The 16,980-nt window shown below is 34.7% G+C and overlaps 4 protein-coding genes across 12 annotated transcripts; 2 read left to right on the top strand and 2 right to left on the bottom strand.

Annotated features, from left to right (window-relative positions):
• Positions 1-23: 23 nt before the first annotated feature.
• LOC114872170 (histone PARylation factor 1) lies at positions 24-1,817 on the bottom strand. Of its 2 annotated transcripts, XM_029179060.2 has the most exons (6): positions 1,675-1,817; positions 1,586-1,598; positions 1,029-1,432; positions 806-954; positions 498-736; positions 24-433 (listed from the first exon to the last, which is right to left on the bottom strand). In XM_029179060.2, the coding sequence occupies exons 1-6, from the start codon at positions 1,807-1,809 to the stop codon at positions 120-122; spliced, it is 1,254 nt and encodes a 417-aa protein (XP_029034893.2). In that variant the 5' UTR covers positions 1,810-1,817; the 3' UTR covers positions 24-119. The 2 variants fall into 2 exon arrangements, with proteins under 2 accessions (XP_029034893.2, XP_029034892.2); XM_029179059.2 differs by having other exon boundaries at positions 1,029-1,598.
• A 483-nt stretch (positions 1,818-2,300) lies between these two features.
• On the top strand, positions 2,301-5,615 carry LOC114872169 (alpha-1,3-mannosyl-glycoprotein 2-beta-N-acetylglucosaminyltransferase). Of its 2 annotated transcripts, none has more exons than XM_029179057.2 (11): positions 2,301-2,393; positions 2,589-2,719; positions 2,778-2,883; positions 2,962-3,101; positions 3,173-3,403; positions 3,469-3,607; positions 3,678-3,906; positions 3,967-4,071; positions 4,143-4,233; positions 4,313-4,483; positions 4,551-5,615. In XM_029179057.2, the coding sequence occupies exons 2-11, from the start codon at positions 2,612-2,614 to the stop codon at positions 4,662-4,664; spliced, it is 1,434 nt and encodes a 477-aa protein (XP_029034890.1). In that variant the 5' UTR covers positions 2,301-2,393; positions 2,589-2,611; the 3' UTR covers positions 4,665-5,615. The 2 variants fall into 2 exon arrangements, with proteins under 2 accessions (XP_029034890.1, XP_029034891.1); XM_029179058.2 differs by lacking the exon at positions 2,301-2,393 and adding an exon at positions 2,403-2,488.
• Positions 5,613-6,890, bottom strand: LOC114872171 (NADH dehydrogenase [ubiquinone] 1 alpha subcomplex subunit 8). The gene is made up of 3 exons (XM_029179062.2): positions 6,398-6,890; positions 6,025-6,200; positions 5,613-5,941 (listed from the first exon to the last, which is right to left on the bottom strand). Exons 1-3 carry the CDS (start codon positions 6,524-6,526, stop codon positions 5,725-5,727), a joined length of 522 nt encoding a protein of 173 aa, XP_029034895.1. The 5' UTR covers positions 6,527-6,890; the 3' UTR covers positions 5,613-5,724.
• A 150-nt stretch (positions 6,891-7,040) lies between these two features.
• Positions 7,041-16,616, top strand: LOC114872168 (CXXC-type zinc finger protein 1). 7 transcript variants are annotated; one of them, XR_003788720.2, is made up of 7 exons: positions 7,041-7,193; positions 7,316-7,437; positions 7,499-7,589; positions 7,658-7,878; positions 7,948-8,524; positions 8,599-12,324; positions 12,411-16,616. XR_003788720.2 is itself a non-coding variant. In XM_029179056.2 (6 exons), the coding sequence occupies exons 1-6, from the start codon at positions 7,164-7,166 to the stop codon at positions 9,112-9,114; spliced, it is 1,557 nt and encodes a 518-aa protein (XP_029034889.1). In that variant the 5' UTR covers positions 7,041-7,163; the 3' UTR covers positions 9,115-16,616. The 7 variants fall into 7 exon arrangements, 1 of the variants encoding a protein (XP_029034889.1); XR_003788723.2 differs by having other exon boundaries at positions 8,599-13,132; positions 13,242-16,616; XR_003788724.2 differs by having other exon boundaries at positions 8,599-13,386; positions 13,452-16,616.
• The last annotated feature ends 364 nt before the right edge of the window (positions 16,617-16,980 follow it).

Raw genomic sequence — 16,980 nt, 5'->3', positions numbered from 1 at the left:
AAATATGTAACTTATTTTCTGTATTAATTATCATTAATAAATTGTTTTTTTTTTTTTCATTATTTCACATGTTACAATTTCAAATACAATAGAGTAACGATCGTTTTTATTCCTATTCATTAATTGTTAATTGAAAGGACACTTGGATTCAAACTTTTCGTTCTGCCTTTCAAATGCGCCTCAACAATTTCCAGAAATTCCGGCCTTTGTAAAAGAGTATACGCGAGAGAAAGCATGCTTAGAGCTTTCGTTTGAACGATAGAAACGCCGCTGGTAAATAAATCATGACCTAATTCTAAGCAGGTGCCAAAATCACATTCATCGGCAGCGATCGTTGCCAGTCTTATTGCTTCCTCCAGTTTCGAGAGCGGAGTTTTTCTAGCTTCGTCTGTTGAAGCTTGTTTAATTTGATCCAGGATTTTTCGTAATTCACCTATAATGCAAGAATTCAATTATAATTGAAACCATTGGCATAATTATCTAAAATAATGACTTACTATCGGTCACTGCCAAACTTCTATATCCTAATTCGGTTTTTTTATTGTATGGTACTACAATACCAGCTTTATGTAAAGTTCTTGCAACTACTTTCCTTTCCCTAGCTTGCATATTAGCTGTTTTCTTATCAAATTTTATTTGATTCTCTTTAGCAAAATCTCTCAATTTCTTATGCAACTGGGATATACGAGTTTTTTCAAATGGATTTGCTAATTTCAATTTGTTTCCTATGTAGTCACTGTAACATAAATTTAAGATTTCAGTCATATCCCTATTATCGCTTTCCTTTAGCTTTCAGAATTCTTACTCGATTGCTTCAAATATATTTTCTGCCGCTGCTTCGATTAGACCGTTGATAGCAGCTTTATTCTTTGCTACAAATACAGGTTTCTCAGCGATTTCGTCTCTCCAATAACCAAAATGTAAACCATCTTTACCATCCACTTTAACAATGGTCTGTAAGGAATTATACAATTATTAAATATAATATAAACAAAGAGAATACGTATATTTACTTACAGTTTACTTACTTGAAATTCTGGTGGATCATAATAGTATCTCCAATGTCTCAATAATGCCTCTTTACTTTCAACTTGGAAATTTAAAAATTTGTCTCTGAATACATCATAGGGACCTACTAATTGTATTTGAAGATCTTTCAATGCATTGAAACAATCTTTCTCATTAATACTTTTACAGAATTCGTAAAACTGATAAAAGTCATCTGGCATTTCGGTTAAGAACAAATAAGAAATGACTATTTTTACATCATCTTTGGACAGTGTATCATTCTCGGTATTAATGTTACAGTCTTTCAATAGTGATGCAATGGTGCATCGATCGGTTACATGTTTTACATTATTTGTGTCATCTGGACTTGATTCTCTATCAACCGTCTCATGTTTCTCATCATTTTTGACCATATTATCTGCATCTGAAACAGTATTATGTAAGTTCTCATCAACTGTATTGTCATCAACATCATCATCATCATCTTTCTTTTGCATCTTCTTTTTTGGAGAATCTTTTGGTACTTCATTTCTGTCTTTGATTTTTCTTTTTTTATTTCTTACAGTGCATTTCATACCTGTCCCTTTATTCTACAAAATAGTAATGTAGAATTAATATTACAATAATAAAAAAGTATCTATGTATACAGTATAAAATTATAAGTACCGTGTCTTTTGCAGATGGATGTTTATATTTCTCATGGTGTGCCGGATTTTTCTGATAACACTTTGTTCCATACCTGCACGGGATTCGCGCGTCTTCCCTATAGATTCTGTGTTGTTCTTCCTCGTTATCTGACATTGTTTCTAGTGTAAATTTACCGCCAAATAAGGTTGAATGGAATCCTCTTTACGCTTTATTCTTTCTTACAACAAATTTATATAATTTTTTTCCTTTCTATATATTTATATACATACATACACGCAGTTCTGTCAGCTAAGTTGGTTGATCTATTCTAACAATTGTTACTGTAACACCTTTCAAAGTAAAATCAATTTTTACGCAGTATATATTGCCGGTAGCGGCGAAACATGTATCTTACGAACGTGGCTCCGCTAGACGGTCGGAATAAATTTTTCTGGATAAAAATTCGCAAGTTCCTAAAGGTTCAGAAGGAAAAACCATAGGTTTCCTTCTTGGAGAAATTTTTTCTACGTCTACCGCGCGTAACTTAACAATGGAGTTATATTGTCAGTGCGTCAGACATGGTCGTTTAATTTATACAGAATTTTGTTGATGTATTGTTTGACGTTACAGATATATTTATCGCCTTTACGAAATTATCGGTTTATAGACGATAATATCGTGAGCCAATTATCTTTCATATAAGGAAAAATGTTTGTCGTAGTGTAACGATAATAAGTGGTTACGTGGGTAACATAATGGTACGTAACCTTAGACTCAAAAAAGTATTTTATATAAATAATATATTACATATTTGTTGATGAAATTTATCTAATAGATTTCTAACTGCCCCTTGGTAAAATTCTCTCTATGCTTTAGATTCACCTTCTTAGAGAGTTTGTTATTATTAATGCAATTAATATAGATACATATTAATAATAAATTTGATGTTTCAGATGAGGTGACACCTGGTTCTGCCATGCGGAACAGGTCAGTCAGTATTATTTTTGGCTCTCTTGTTCTGTGGGGTTTAATTACTACGTACTTTTTGATTTCTGATCAACCAGTGAATAAAGAGCAAGACACTGTACGTATAAAGATTATAGCAATGTTTAAAGTGTTACTAAAATATGTTTCTTCTTTAGGCTAGAGTATCCAATCAAATTAGTAAATTGGAAAGAAGAATAAAGCAAGAAATAATATTGAATCAGGAGCTTCTTCAAGATATCAAAGAGGATAAACAACGTAAAAGTATGCTTTTATAACAAGTATTATTTAGCTATATTTCATCAAATATTTAACCCTTCAATTTTTTTTTTTTAATGCTAGAAAAATTAGACACAGTAAATACAAACCCAAATGAAAAACAGAAAGATGCAAACTACAATTCAGAAAAGGTTTCCCCTGAAAAGGAGGAAAAGGAAGAGGGAAATGGCGATACGAATGCGCAACCCTTATACACAGAACCTGTAAGCATTATGATTTGTAAGCGTATATAGTGAAAATATTCAGAATTTCTAATAATTTCTTTTACCCATAGAACGACGTCTCCCGCAATGTTCCTACAAAAGGAAAATTACCAAATGGATCTCCAATAATAGCAGTTTTGGTATTTTCTTGTAATCGTGTTACTGTAAAAAGATGTCTTGATCAATTGGTCAAGTATAGACCTAGCGTAGAACAGTTTCCAATAATTGTATCAGAAGATTGTCAGCATCGTCAAACGGCTGAAATTATTAATAGATATGGAAATCAGATAATGCATATACAGGTATTGTATACGATTTTTTGATTAATAAAAAAAATGATTCAGACTTTAATAATAATGTGTTTCAGCAACCTGATCAATCCGATATTGAAGTACCGCCAAAAGAGAAAAAATTTAAGGGGTACTTCAAAATTGCACGCCATTATGGATGGGCTCTTAATTATGTCTTTTTTCAGCTTGGATATGATACTGTGATAATAGTTGAAGGTAGATCCATAAAACTACCATACACATCTTTAATTATTCAATTATTTTACGTGAAATTCGTTTACTTCAGATGATTTGGATGTAGCCCCAGATTTTTTTGAATACTTTTTGGGTACTTATCCTTTACTGGTATCTGATAATTCTCTGTGGTGTGTATCGGCATGGAACGATAATGGTAAAGCCGGCTTGGTCGATGAAAACGGGTCAGATATATTATATAGGACAGACTTCTTTCCTGGATTAGGATGGATGTTAACGCGTCAATTGTGGGCAGAATTATCACCGAAATGGCCGAAATCGTAAGTTGAAAATTCATCAAATGACTGATAAATATTGTTTCTTGATCTTTAATGTGACAGATATTGGGACGACTGGATAAGACAACCCGAACAGCGTCGAAACAGAGCTTGCATTCGACCAGAAATATCTAGAACAAGAACGTTTGGTAAAACTGGAGTCAGCAAGTATGTATTTAAATTCTTAACAGGTAACTAAAGGAGGGGTGGTATGTTCATAATTGATATATTGTTTGCAGTGGAATGTTTTATGAAAGGCATTTAAAATACATAAAACTGAACACAGAATTTGTGCATTTCACTAAGATGAATTTAACTTATTTATTAAAAGTAAGCCATTATATTAATTGCATATATTACCTTGTAATTCTGCTAAGAAAAGTAGTCATTGAATATAATAACTTTGTAGGACAATTATGACATTAGTTTTGTGAACGATGTATACCAGTCCACCGTAGTAAGTTTTTCAGAATTAAAAAATGGTAAAGTTATGGCACCAGGCGCCGTACGGATACCTTATTATTCTCGTCAAGCATATAAAAATACTGCCAAGCAGTTTGGATTAATGGACGATTTCAGGGTATGAACTGTAATTTCCTAGTGGTTTAAAAATCACATTAGTAATTCATGAAACGTCATTTTTATAGAGTGGAGTACCGAGAACCGGGTATCGTGGAGTGGTTACGTTTTTCTACAAAGGAAGAAGAGTACATTTAGCACCCAGTGCAAATTGGAATGGTTACGATATCACTTGGAGCTAACAAAAAATCCGTCAACACAGATTTATTTTTTCAGATAAATTGCTTCCATAATATTCAACAAAGTTGAACGAATATTTTGATTATGTTGAATGCACCAGTGTGAACGATTAGAGTCAGTTGGTTAACTGAGATCTCTCGTCACAGTTAAGATGAAACATGGATCGATGGATTAATTGGAAAACAATGTTTGCTTATAATTTCTTTTTGTAGAATATTTGCAAGCGAAATTTAAATGAACATTGTTACATAATAAGAGATTTGCATAGTGCCTGAAAAATCGTACCCACTGTTTGTACATAGTTCTACACAGATATGAAATTCTAGAGAACTATTTGTGCAATCGTTTTGCGCGAATGATCTGGATTCTATTACTGTGTACATAATGTTTATATATTGTATATGTATAGTTTGATAATGCAACTTTTCTTTTGCTTGCTTTCATTTGCATTCACTTCTCGTAACGTAAAACTTACAAATGAAAACTGTAAAAGAAGATAGGTGGTCAGTATAATTTCTGATTCTACAATTTATGTTTTGCTCATGGATGATAAACGAAGAATCAGATATGTAAATTCATTAAATTGTTTCGAATGTTATTTAAGAATATCGATAAAGTATAAGATGACAAAATAAGTTACTAATTGATCGTCTACTGATATCTTTATCATCTAATGGTAAAGAACAGTTACATTAATAAAAGAAACATAACTATTAATATATAAAAACCATGACATTAATGTAATTTAGTTTATTCCAAATGTGGGCTTCCTCTACAAAATGAAAATCAAAATTATCTATCTGTTATCGAAGTTTCTTGGGACAACAATTTCTTCTGCATAATATTTTGTACCTTTATTTTTAACTTTTAACTTTCAACTGTAAATTAAGTTCCTTCAAGGACATTTTTATGCATGAAAATGTGAATATACATTATATAAAACTTACAGCTGATATATAACTGTATTTATTCTTTACCTTGTACAGTTCCTAATGGATGAATTATATTTGTTTCCCATTGATATACGAACTATAAAAACAGATTTACAACGATACTAACAAATTAGTTCGACCAATAGGTTCTGTAACCATAATTTGGTGGACGATATGGACGACGTATCATCTTAGGCGTAGCATCTGGATATACCGTTTGCTCCGGTACTGGTTCTGGTCTCGGTGAATCGTGTACTTTAGCTTCGCAAAAATATCCGAAAGATGGTCGTTCTATGTTTAAGTTCTTTAGAGCACAATTATCAAATACCTTTTGCGTGTTTCTGCATCTAATTACATCCAGATTATTACAACCAAAACATGTTTAAAAGATCGAAGCATTTCTTTTTCTTTTCTTTTACTAAAAACATACCTATCAAGCTCCATACTACTAGAAGATCTCTCAAGACAATGCGAATAATTATTAAATTCGCTTTTACAATGTTTCTTGATACCCCGAAACACTTCCATCGCGCAAGAAGTCACATTTTTTCCTTCGTTGATGCATTGTCGGGGGTCGTGCAGTTCTTTTTTACATAACATGAATTCCTACAAGGAAATCAGAGAATGCAATAACAATACTATGTAAAAAAACATCATTGTAATTGCCAAATGAATGTCAACTACTTCATGAAAAACTCGAGAATGTTATGTAATCCCTAGAAACAGAAGTTGGAATTGCAAAAATCAAAGAGAGCGAAATTAATGAAGATTAATGAAAAATGAATAGAAAGAAGAAACCTCACATTATTATGCCATTCGCATTTCTTTCCAATATAGACAGAAGCAGCTTGCAAAGCAGGCCAGCTAACATTTATCTCCTGTACGGTTAATTCCTCGTCCGAAGGAAAAACAGTGTCCTTCGTTGCGACCATCTTAATCAATGATATCACTGATCAGATACAATATAATGATAACGTTATTTTATTATACGATTGAATTACTAAGGCTGTAATAGAACCATAGCCTTATTTAAAACACATGATTCTTTTATTGACGTTCAAGTTCAGATCATTATCTAATAACAGTTGTTCAAAAAGATACAGCTGCCCTCTAGGGGTGGCGTACTCTAGGGACTTTGCATCTGTCCCTTTTTGCCCACCGAAAAGTTGTCGGCCACGCGTGACTACCTTACATACATTATATTCATACTTTTTATTCTTCATTCCCGTCTTTCTCTTGCGCTGCTTGCACCCCCTTTTAGTCGCCTCTTACGACAGGCAGGGGATACCGTGGCTGTATTCTAAACCCCCCAGCCACAGGGGGATTACAAGAGCTTGTTATATCAGATCAAGTCGTTATGGAGTATCAAATGTGCCATTACTTTCAACCAAAAAATCCCTAAGCTTGAATGGTACGGTTGTTTACCTCCAGCCTCCAGCTGCCTCTAGTATACGCTCCAAAATGGCAATAGATTGTCTCGTTATGTTACGTTCTACTTAAAATTGCAAGACATTTAAATATAAAATAATTGCTTTTTAGAAAGATTTTGCAGAATAATTATATGCAATCATGGCTGACAAGAGGCAGCAAAATTTATCAGTAAGTATTCTAACATTGTCATGCTTGTATTACTCTTTAGATAATTTACAATTAAAATTTAATTGTAAACTATGTTTAACTTACATTTCAGAGAAATAAGTATATCTTTATATATTTTTTAGAAAGAAGAAATAGCAAAACAGTTTATGCTACCAGAGAGAAAGAGTAAGATTGCAACTTTACTAAAACAGGATGGACAAGCGTATTGCATTTGTAGAAGCTCTGACAGTTCACGTTTTATGATGTAAGTTACAAGAAACAAATGTAATTTGCTAAGATATTCAGAGATATTAATTTAATTCTAGAGGATGCGATGCTTGCGAAGAATGGTATCATGGTGACTGTATAAATATAACAGAAAAGGATGCCAAACACATAAAACAGTTTTTTTGTATTGTAAGAACTCCTCGGTCAATGTTAACGATTTTTATTTAACAAATTATATTAATAAGATACATTTGCAGCGCTGCAGAGAAGAAGATCCAACATTGATAACGCGTTACAAGCCAAGGAAAACTGATCAGGAAGATCGTAAATATAAGAAACATAAAGAAAAGGAACGAGCTCATCGATACGAGTACGATGCACCTTGGGATCCTACGGTGATAAAAAAATCGTCTAAACGTTGCGGAGAATGCACAGGTTGTTTGAGAACTGAGAATTGTGGAAAATGTGATGCATGCAGGTAATGTAATGTACAAGTAAGAATGGGAAATCATAACTATGTTGATACTTATTACAATTTAATTATTAGACATCTAAAAAAATTTGGACCCTCGGTACGACTGAAGCTCAGATGTATACAACGAACTTGTCGAGTATTAGGCGATCCGTTAAAACCCTCAAAGAGTTTCAACAAAAGTTCGAAATTCATCAAAAAACGAAAAAGAGATTCAAGCAATGAAAGAAACGATTATCTCGATGTACCGAGACATTGTTATGGACCTGCTTGTACAAAATGCTCAAGGCCTGGTAGTAAATATTGCTCTGACGAATGTGGATTAAAGTTAGCAACAAACAGAATTTACCAAGTACTACCTCAGCGACTACAAGAGTGGTCATTGACACCGTGTATCGCTGAACAAAATAATAGAAGACAGTTAGAGGCAATTAGAAAACAGCAACAGGATGTTAGAAGAATACTCCAGGAATTGGATAAAAGACACGCGGAGTTAGATAGGATTATAGAACGCGCAAAGCATGCGACGATTGATCCACAAGCGGAAGTGGACGATAACGATGACACAGAAATGAGCATGTACTGTATTACCTGTGGCCATGAGATTCATTCCCGAACGTCTATTAAACATATGGAAAAATGCTTCAACAAGGTAACTTTATTACAACGGAATGGAATCTTTAGACCTTATTTAATCACTGTATTTTGTATAAATTTATCTTTCAGTACGAGTCCCAAGCTTCCTTTGGTTCAATTTTCAAAACCCGAATAGAAGGGCAAGTGATGTTCTGTGATTTTTATAATCCTGCAAACAGGACTTATTGTAAAAGATTGAGGGTCCTTTGTCCTGAGCACTGTAAGGATCCTAAGATAAGTGAAACCGAGGTGTGCGGTTGTCCCTTAGTTACAAATGTATTTGATACAACTGGAGAATTTTGTCGTGCTCCAAAGAAGAGCTGTGTGAAGCATTACGTGTGGGAAAAACTGCGACGGGCAGAGATTGATATGGAAAGAGTAAGACAATGGTTGAAAATAGATGAACTGGTTGAACAGGAAAGACAAATTAGAGCGAACATGGCTACTCGCGCTGGTGTATTAGCTTTGATGTTACATTCTACTTATAATCATGAATTAATGGAACAAATGACACAGGAACAGAATAGGGAACAATTAGAAGCCATGGAAGAAGAGTTCCAACGTAGGTACGGTTTACTACAGAAAGAGCAAACCGCAGAACAGTGATTTTTATATTTAAAAATCTTTCGTGTTAATTGTATGACGAATCTTTTTTAACATATCTCCGTGAAGTGTTCAATTCTATATTTGTGTGTATATTATATATGCAATGTAAATGAAATGCGCCTGTGAATGCATTGAGGAATCGCTATCAAGCAAATCGAGATCTATACTGTAAAATACAATTGTATATTGCGACGAAATTGTATACATACTTTATATTTTCCATTCGACATATAATTTTAGCCTGTACTTATTAGTGTATATAGAATTAACGAGTGGTTAAAATTGAAATAGACTAACACAAGTTAAATTATTAGATGTACAAAAAAAAAAAAAAAGAAAGGAAAATAAATACTTGCAAAAGGACATTTAAGTACTACTTATCTAATAACGACAGAGTTGATCTCTGTATTACCTACTTTGCCTATGATGGCGCCAAACGCAAATGTCAAAGTTCTTATAAAGATATGATTCAACTACCCCCGCACAGATGATGCCGTCGTACAATTCTTATAAGAAAGTATCATCCTCTCATTTATATGTATACCGTTTACCTATTAATTTTAATTTAATTCTAGAGAAATGATGCATGCCAAGAATGGTAATACGATAACTGGATAAACATAATAGAATTGGATGCTAAATGAGAAATACAAGGAATTAACATATGAGTGGAAAATCTATTGTAATTTGTTGTATTGAAATTGCAATTTATAAGTTTGAAATTATTGGACATCTATTATGAAAGCCAACAATAGCAAAAACTGTTCTACCTTAATGTTTTTGTATAATTGTGTATTTCTCTTTATTTATAACGTTCAATTAAACTTTTGTAAATTTCAAATTCATAATATAATTTTCCATTATCTATTTTAGTGTTCACAATATATCATTTCACATTATATGATTGCACATGTGAAACAAATCAATAACTCGTTATATGAAACATAATTCCAACTTTTCTAAAATTTACCACACTTTAACTTCAATAAATATATTACTTGCTTAATTATAACCAGTTAAGTTCCGACTCATCGCTAGAAAGGATACTCTCTCAAAATACTTCTGAATTACAACAAGTTCCAATCATAACACAGGATATTACATATTCTGGCACAGTACAACTCTCCTGTTTTATTACTGCTGAATATACATATAAATATACATGTATACATATTCAGAATATATATACGTATATACACATACAAGATACATATATTCTGAACATATATAAATATATATGTATAATTTTATGTATATATATATATATATTTATCTTATATGGTCATACCTTTCCAATTGTTGCTCGGTATGTCTTTGATGCAAACTGTGAGAATTAAAACGCACGCTCTCACTTCCTCTCAGCATCGGTACTGGCATAACCCATTGACAATGGAATAAACTCGAATACCCCCAAAACATTTGGGTGAAACTCGCTATAAATAACTAGCTTAATATATTTAATATTTGCCAAATGTTGCGCTCGATACATTTGCAAAAACAATCTGTGTTAATTCTAAAATTTCTTACTTGGAAACAAAGGCTTATACCAAGATTCAGTTCTTCAATTTCCTTCATCGTTTAGCTCCTTTCCTTTATCTTCCGTATCATTAAATCCTTATTATTCACAATGTCAATATTATGACACTGTTGTCGTATTCCTTTTTCACTATCAACTTGTTTGTTCTTTCAATGGTTTTTAACCTTCCTTCTTATTATATTCACACGTAAAAATATACACATTCCAAGCAATTACTCGCAGGCTTAATGTGCATTCCTGACACGCTGTCATTATCTGTCACCGGCTTCCGCAATTGGCAAAGCGTCGATCGATAGCCCGGAAATCCAGTCGTCGAGAAAACGACGGAGTAATAACAAGTATTTTATTTTATATCTCGATTCTGAGCGCGTGCACGACATAGCTAGAATTTACGTATTATTAAGTCGCGTCTACGCTTGCAATAAACTCGAGTAACGCAACGTAAATAATGTTACGCGTAACACATAGAAAGCCGAATCTTGTCGCGTTACAAACATTTATACATTTCGTACAGAAATCTTTCTTTTTATTTTCAAGCTTAATTAACCAACTCGTGTTTATAATGTGCGTTACGTTCACACTGACGCATGATAACATTGAAACCGAGCCGATTGCGTTACGCGGATTTATTACAAATAAAGACGCGACTTTAGAAACGACGAGACACAACTAAGCTGTTAAAAGAAATTGTCTCTTTCGCTAGCTCTAGTTTTTTTTTTTTCTTTCTAATTACTCTTGACGATCGTCGAGACTTGGTCCCAACCGCAATGGTGAGTTTTCTCATGTCACTCTGGATCCACTAATAACGATCGATCATCGACTCGAAATTCCGGCCGTTTATCAGTCTCGCGACACAGGCTATGTTATTTTTCAAAATTTCGTTAACAAATAAAACGGAAATTTGACTTAATTTTCAAATTTCCGGTTAGCTCGAAAATCAAATTTGAAATAGCCAATCACGTTTCGAGCCAGTCGATTATCGATAAGATCGATCTAAAAAGAATATTCGCGGAAAATAAGAGCGATTTCAAATATCAATATTGAGAACAAGAAAGTAAGAAACAAAAAGTTGTATTACTTTAGAGTTTTAATAGTTACAAAGCTGAGCTCCTTCCGATAGTGATGTTCTTTTTATCGATAATCGATAATCGCGGACGTAAAAACGGCGGGAAGGATGCACAGAACAATGATTTGCCTAATGGCCGCAAGGATAATGACGAAGGCGCGACAGTGTCGGCGAGATTGAATGTTTACAGAAAATTATATCTTATATCTCATAAGTAACATTGTACTTTAATTACTCAAATAAACGACAAGATTCTAACAACGAGGCGAATAAAGTCGCTAGATGTGTAAAATATAATTATCTTGATAGATCCGCATAGTTTAAATACAAGTATCGACGCGTCTAAAGTAGCCTTTGTCCAAGAAAGTTCGTCACGGCCCTGCGAAATCTTCCCTACCCCCTGTCTAAAAGAAATTCGTCGCTGCTTCGAGCGATGACGATCGATCTAGCAGTAAGATATTGCAGCGTATCAATCGCTAGTATCGGTTTTCGAATCGTCTTGCATCTCTCTCTCTCTTTTTTTTTTTTTTATTGCTTATGTTATAAGGACGCGATTAACGCTGTTCAACTTTTCGTTATTAAACGTAAAGTTGTTTTCTCTGACAACGTGAGCCGAATTTTTCCTAATTTTCCAGACGATTTCAGTGATCGATTAAAGGTAACCTCTTTTAAGTCAATGTACAATACTTTTAGGATTAAGAAAAATGTCGACGCACGATGTTCAAGATGCAACGCGATTATCGAACAATGGCGGGGCGCGAAACCAAGAGAAATTGCAGCGTACGTTTAAATGCCAGCACGAAAGGTGTCAATATCCGGCTCCTCGATATTGCGGGCAGTGGCACGTTTCGGTCTTATGGTACATCGGCAAGGCCAGATTGAAAATGAAACGTTTGTGGATATGCGGTGTCAGCGATGACAGAACGAAGAACAAAGGTATTTATTTCGTTATAGACGAAAAGTATTACTGCAATTATTCTGACAATGAGAATTATTTATAATGTAAAATTTCTGTCTGCGCATGCTCCACAAATCTCACGCGCGCACGCACTCACCACACACGCTGCTCGCACGCATACAAGATTAATTCCTTCGCCGCCATTTTAAATAATCTATAAACTGAATAATAAATTACATGGGACACAAAATATGAGGTAAGAATAAATCGCATAAATATACAAGCGAAGTAAATGTACCAGAAAATTATTTATACGCAGCAAAAGAATTAATCCTACAATCTGGAAATACCGATTATACTTCGATTAGCGACGAGGGCGTTTTCAATGCGAGAAAGTCTGCGATCAGGGGACCTAAGATCGCTCTCCCTTTCGCCGCCTATTTTAAACTCATTGGACAGCGACGAGGTTACTTTACAAGGATATACAAGTGTGTTAATTCACCTTCGGAGAGAAACGGTAAAAAGAAAGAACAATTTCTTTGGCTTCTACACTCGCATACAATCAAACACACAGTAACATGTCTCGGTTTAACAATTGCAGAAAAAATATAATGATCTTGTTGCAGGGGAACGAGTGAAGTCACTGTGCTTTATTCAACACCTTACCTACCGGGACAGGAATGAATAATCTCTTGATTATTACAGATTCACCTATAACTCAATTGAAATAATAAAATTCTGGTGTACTACTTCAGTGAAGAGGAACTCTAAGTAAGGGTTACACACCTTTCAATATACGGTTACAAGCTGGTGGTGATTATCTATTTGATTTGTAGGCAGTAGGTATGGTGTTAAAGTTTCCACTTGAAAGAAAAGTCACGTTGAAAAATACCAGCACAAAAAAAGCCCCAATGATCGCTAATCGATAAAAAGGCTCAAAGCTTAGATGTATATGTGTATGTGTGTATATATATATATATATATATATATAATATATTTACATTATGTGAAGACAGGTCGACCTCGAGTCGAAATCGATAATCGGTTCGAAGCATGAGACGTTAAACGATACTACGAATCGGTGCAATATCATACCGCTGCACGAACGGTTTTCACTTTCACGGTAAATGTATTTTCTTTGAACACCATTAGTCCTCTTCTTTTTTTCATCCATGTTCGTTCTTGTTTTAGGTTCTTGCTCGTAGCATTGTCGAGAGAAAGCGAAGAATCTATAGATACAGATGTCCCGGCAGAGCAGCTGATAGGATTCACATCGGTGAGAGTAGTCGTCGCGAGGTATGTACAAGGACAGCTTCTTTCTCTGCTTCGTATCGATGCTACGAGAACTCTTTTGTTTAATTGCTGTAATCTGACACAAGCGTTCGTAGTCTTCCAGTGGAATCAAATTACCGTGGGGAGACATTTTTCCCTTCTCACCCATTCTTCTCGCAACACGTGACTCACCTAATAACCCGATCGAAGGAGAACACGACTCCCCTGTTTTTTATTATTATTAATTTTTTTTTTTGTTACTGTCCACTCAGACTATCGAAACTATTCATTTTTTTTTTTTTGTTTTCCGCATATTATTAATCTACACAATCTTAAATATTCGCGAAATGCGTTAAATATAATAGAGTACAGAGTAAGAACAACCGGAGCGTAAAAACATACTTAATGCAGTTTTTTCTTTTTAAGGGACGGGACGTGTGACGAGTCGATTTTTTATAGAGTTCACTCGGATGATCGGTGCGATCTTGACGGCGGGCAAAAAATCAACGTAAAAAGGTACAACGAGGATGATGATGGGGTGAGATAACGGCAATAACGATAACAGTGTGGTACCGAGCATGCAGATATCATAACAGCAAGATATCGTTAATTGTGTGTTCTTGTGTTTATGTATTTTTTTTTTAACTTGCTTATCCTCTTTTTAAAACATTTCTTTTTTTTGTTCTCACTTGTAAAAGTTACTTATATACTGTATATACCTATTAAATGAATGAGCGTACGCGATGTACGATCATAACTTTTATTTTAGCCGCAACACTAATTATTTTCTCCCGATACTTCAATTTTTTTTTCTTTTTAAACGTTTATCATCTACTTTCCTCCTCGTTTTTTTTTTTGCCTCTGACATTTTCCTTGTTAATATATCGTAGATGCATCAATTGGAACCGTCGTTTGCGACAATTCGCACCTTCGCGGGACGCGACCGTGTCTATCAAAGCCTACGTGAAATTAGTAGCGGTCTTTTTTTTTTTTTTTTTTTTTTAATTAAATTCTCATGAGACTAAGCTTTAACAGAATAGAGAGATCACCGCTCGGATTACAAGAAAAATGAAGATGGATGAAAGAGAGATAGAGAAGTGCATGGGATCTTTTTGAAAAGAAAAATCTAAGTAAATAAAATGACAGTGAGATCAACGGAGAAAGGGTAAGAAGAACGATGATAAACGAATAATAAAAATGAAGTAATAATTTCTTTGAAACAGGAAATAGAGAAGAAAGGAAAATTCAAAAGGATGATATCTAGAGAGGAGGAACGATGATTTAAAACGACCAATGAAGACGATAGTATATATCACGATGACTGCGAGGACGACGACGACGTCGACGACGATGGCATCGTTGTATGTGTACCGTACAGGTATCCGTAAGAACAGCGCGTCTTTATAATTGGCAGTGTAAGGCATATAGAGTGCTTAAGACTAGAATACGGTGCAGTAAATAGGCCTCTTAAAAGCCTGTTCAAACTAAGTCCTATATGTTTAAACGGACCCTACGAAAAAATCTGTGTCCGCGTAACGCAACGACGAATTACGAATTTCCGTGACACCAAAGGCGCGCGCGTACAAAGGAAATCATTTATCTTTCGAATCGATCGATTTCCTTTGTCGCGACACGTACAAACGAATCATAATGCTACTTCTGTCGAATAAAAAACTGGCTACTGACTTCATGGAGACGTTGGTAAACACGCGTCACGTTGTCTTTTTTGGATTTTATTTGGCAGCGGTTCTTAAAAACGTACAACTTATTTATACCGGCATTTGCAATGCGATTCGGGGTCCGTAGACGTAACTGCCCTTTAAAGGCCCGTTCTCGAACGACATATACTATACATATCTCTTAACACGTTGCGACCGAAGGTGGTAGATCTACGGTTCTGTAAAACAAACTGCAACTGCCGACAGCGTAGATCTACAACTTTTTAGACATGCGAATTTTCAAGATCTCAAGGTAGACTTGAAAATATCATCCCGGGCTCAACGTGTCAAGACCGCGAACGCGTCACCGCAATCGAACAGCATTGGATAACAGAGAAAATCGTTCAAACAGGCGCGCTTCGTTCTCGATTGAAATCGACAGGTCCTGAGAATAATTACAGTATAGCCACACGAATAATGGAAGAAAATAATGAAAGATTAGTATGGCCAGACACGTTTTCTCATTCCTTTGCACAGTGTGTACGGATAACTGAATTTAAAAAAAAAAAAAAAAAAAAAAAAAAATACACAATAGGTGACTCGTCGAAAAAATTGTTCCTTTTTTGTTGGTAGATCGTAGCTATATATTTATTACTAAAAGTACATGCGGGTTTTCGTACCGTGGCGTGATTACGTCTTTACTATCAGGATCTTTGTATCGATTTAAGCGTAATAATGGCAATGTCGTGGCAACCATTTTCCCTTCTATATGCTTCGCTTCTTATTTTTCATTTTTCTTTTTTACTTTCGTTGAATTACTCTTTCCCCTTAATTACGCGACATAGTAAAGAAGAATCGGTGCGAATATTCTGTCGTTTGTTTTTCATTTTAACACGCGAAGTAAGGCTAAAAAACAATGCGCATTCTTTTCAACTTTGTTTTCGGTAAGGCACCCCCAATGATGAGTATATTCACGGAAGTATTTAGCGATACAAACTAGTGACTAGATCATTTTTAAGTCACGCGAGAAAGAGCGAGGAAGAGAGAGAGAGAGAGAGAGAGAGAGAGAGAGGGGGGCGAGAGAAGATAGAGAAGTTAACAATTAGAAAGGACAGAGAAAGCAAGAGAAGAAGAGTAGTAAGTATTGCGAAGATTGTGCGAGGTAACGAGAGAGGAGAAGAATAGAAATGTGGTGGATGACAGAAGGACATATGGCAGTAAAAAACATATTGGGTAAACAATCAAACGAAAGAAGCAGAGAGAATAGGCGAGAAGTTAAGTAAGTAAAATAAAAGTGTAACAAGAAATGAGAATAAGTTTCTTATCACGCTAATCAAAGTAACGTCTTCTCACAGGTATTTCTCTCTGCCCCTTACTACAATTCCATGCAGTGCAACTGGAAACAACAGCGTTTTCATGAAATGATGGATAAAAG

This window comes from Osmia bicornis, chromosome 16, assembly GCF_907164935.1.
Source record: "Osmia bicornis bicornis chromosome 16, iOsmBic2.1, whole genome shotgun sequence".
NCBI classification, from domain to species: domain Eukaryota; kingdom Metazoa; phylum Arthropoda; class Insecta; order Hymenoptera; family Megachilidae; genus Osmia; species Osmia bicornis.
Note: the sequence above shows the minus strand (reverse complement) of the source record. Positions and strands in the feature narration are given on the sequence as shown.

What these genes read in the sequence shown, in the direction of transcription:
- LOC114872169 (XM_029179057.2), top strand. Translation starts at nt 2,612, where the DNA reads ATGCGGAACAGGTCAGTCAGTATTATTTTTGGCTCTCTTGTTCTGTGG. An exon ending in GGTAAAACTGGAGTCAGCAA is followed by an intron (nt 4,072 to 4,142) that starts GTATGTATTTAA and finishes TATTGTTTGCAG; the next exon opens with TGGAATGTTTTATGAAAGGC. An exon ending in GATTAATGGACGATTTCAGG is followed by an intron (nt 4,484 to 4,550) that starts GTATGAACTGTA and finishes TCATTTTTATAG; the next exon opens with AGTGGAGTACCGAGAACCGG.
- LOC114872168 (XM_029179056.2), top strand. Translation starts at nt 7,164, where the DNA reads ATGGCTGACAAGAGGCAGCAAAATTTATCA. An exon ending in TAAAACAGTTTTTTTGTATT is followed by an intron (nt 7,590 to 7,657) that starts GTAAGAACTCCT and finishes ATACATTTGCAG; the next exon opens with CGCTGCAGAGAAGAAGATCC. An exon ending in TGGAAAAATGCTTCAACAAG is followed by an intron (nt 8,525 to 8,598) that starts GTAACTTTATTA and finishes TTTATCTTTCAG; the next exon opens with TACGAGTCCCAAGCTTCCTT.
- LOC114872170 (XM_029179059.2), bottom strand. Translation starts at nt 1,809, where the DNA reads ATGTCAGATAACGAGGAAGAACAACACAGAATCTATAGGGAAGACGCG. An exon ending in ATGATCCACCAGAATTTCAA is followed by an intron (nt 955 to 1,028) that starts GTAAGTAAACTG and finishes AATTCCTTACAG; the next exon opens with ACCATTGTTAAAGTGGATGG. An exon ending in AATATATTTGAAGCAATCGA is followed by an intron (nt 737 to 805) that starts GTAAGAATTCTG and finishes TTTATGTTACAG; the next exon opens with TGACTACATAGGAAACAAAT.
- LOC114872171 (XM_029179062.2), bottom strand. Translation starts at nt 6,526, where the DNA reads ATGGTCGCAACGAAGGACACTGTTTTTCCTTCGGACGAGGAATTAACC. An exon ending in AATGCGAATGGCATAATAAT is followed by an intron (nt 6,201 to 6,397) that starts GTGAGGTTTCTT and finishes ATTTCCTTGTAG; the next exon opens with GAATTCATGTTATGTAAAAA. An exon ending in AGTAGTATGGAGCTTGATAG is followed by an intron (nt 5,942 to 6,024) that starts GTATGTTTTTAG and finishes GGATGTAATTAG; the next exon opens with ATGCAGAAACACGCAAAAGG.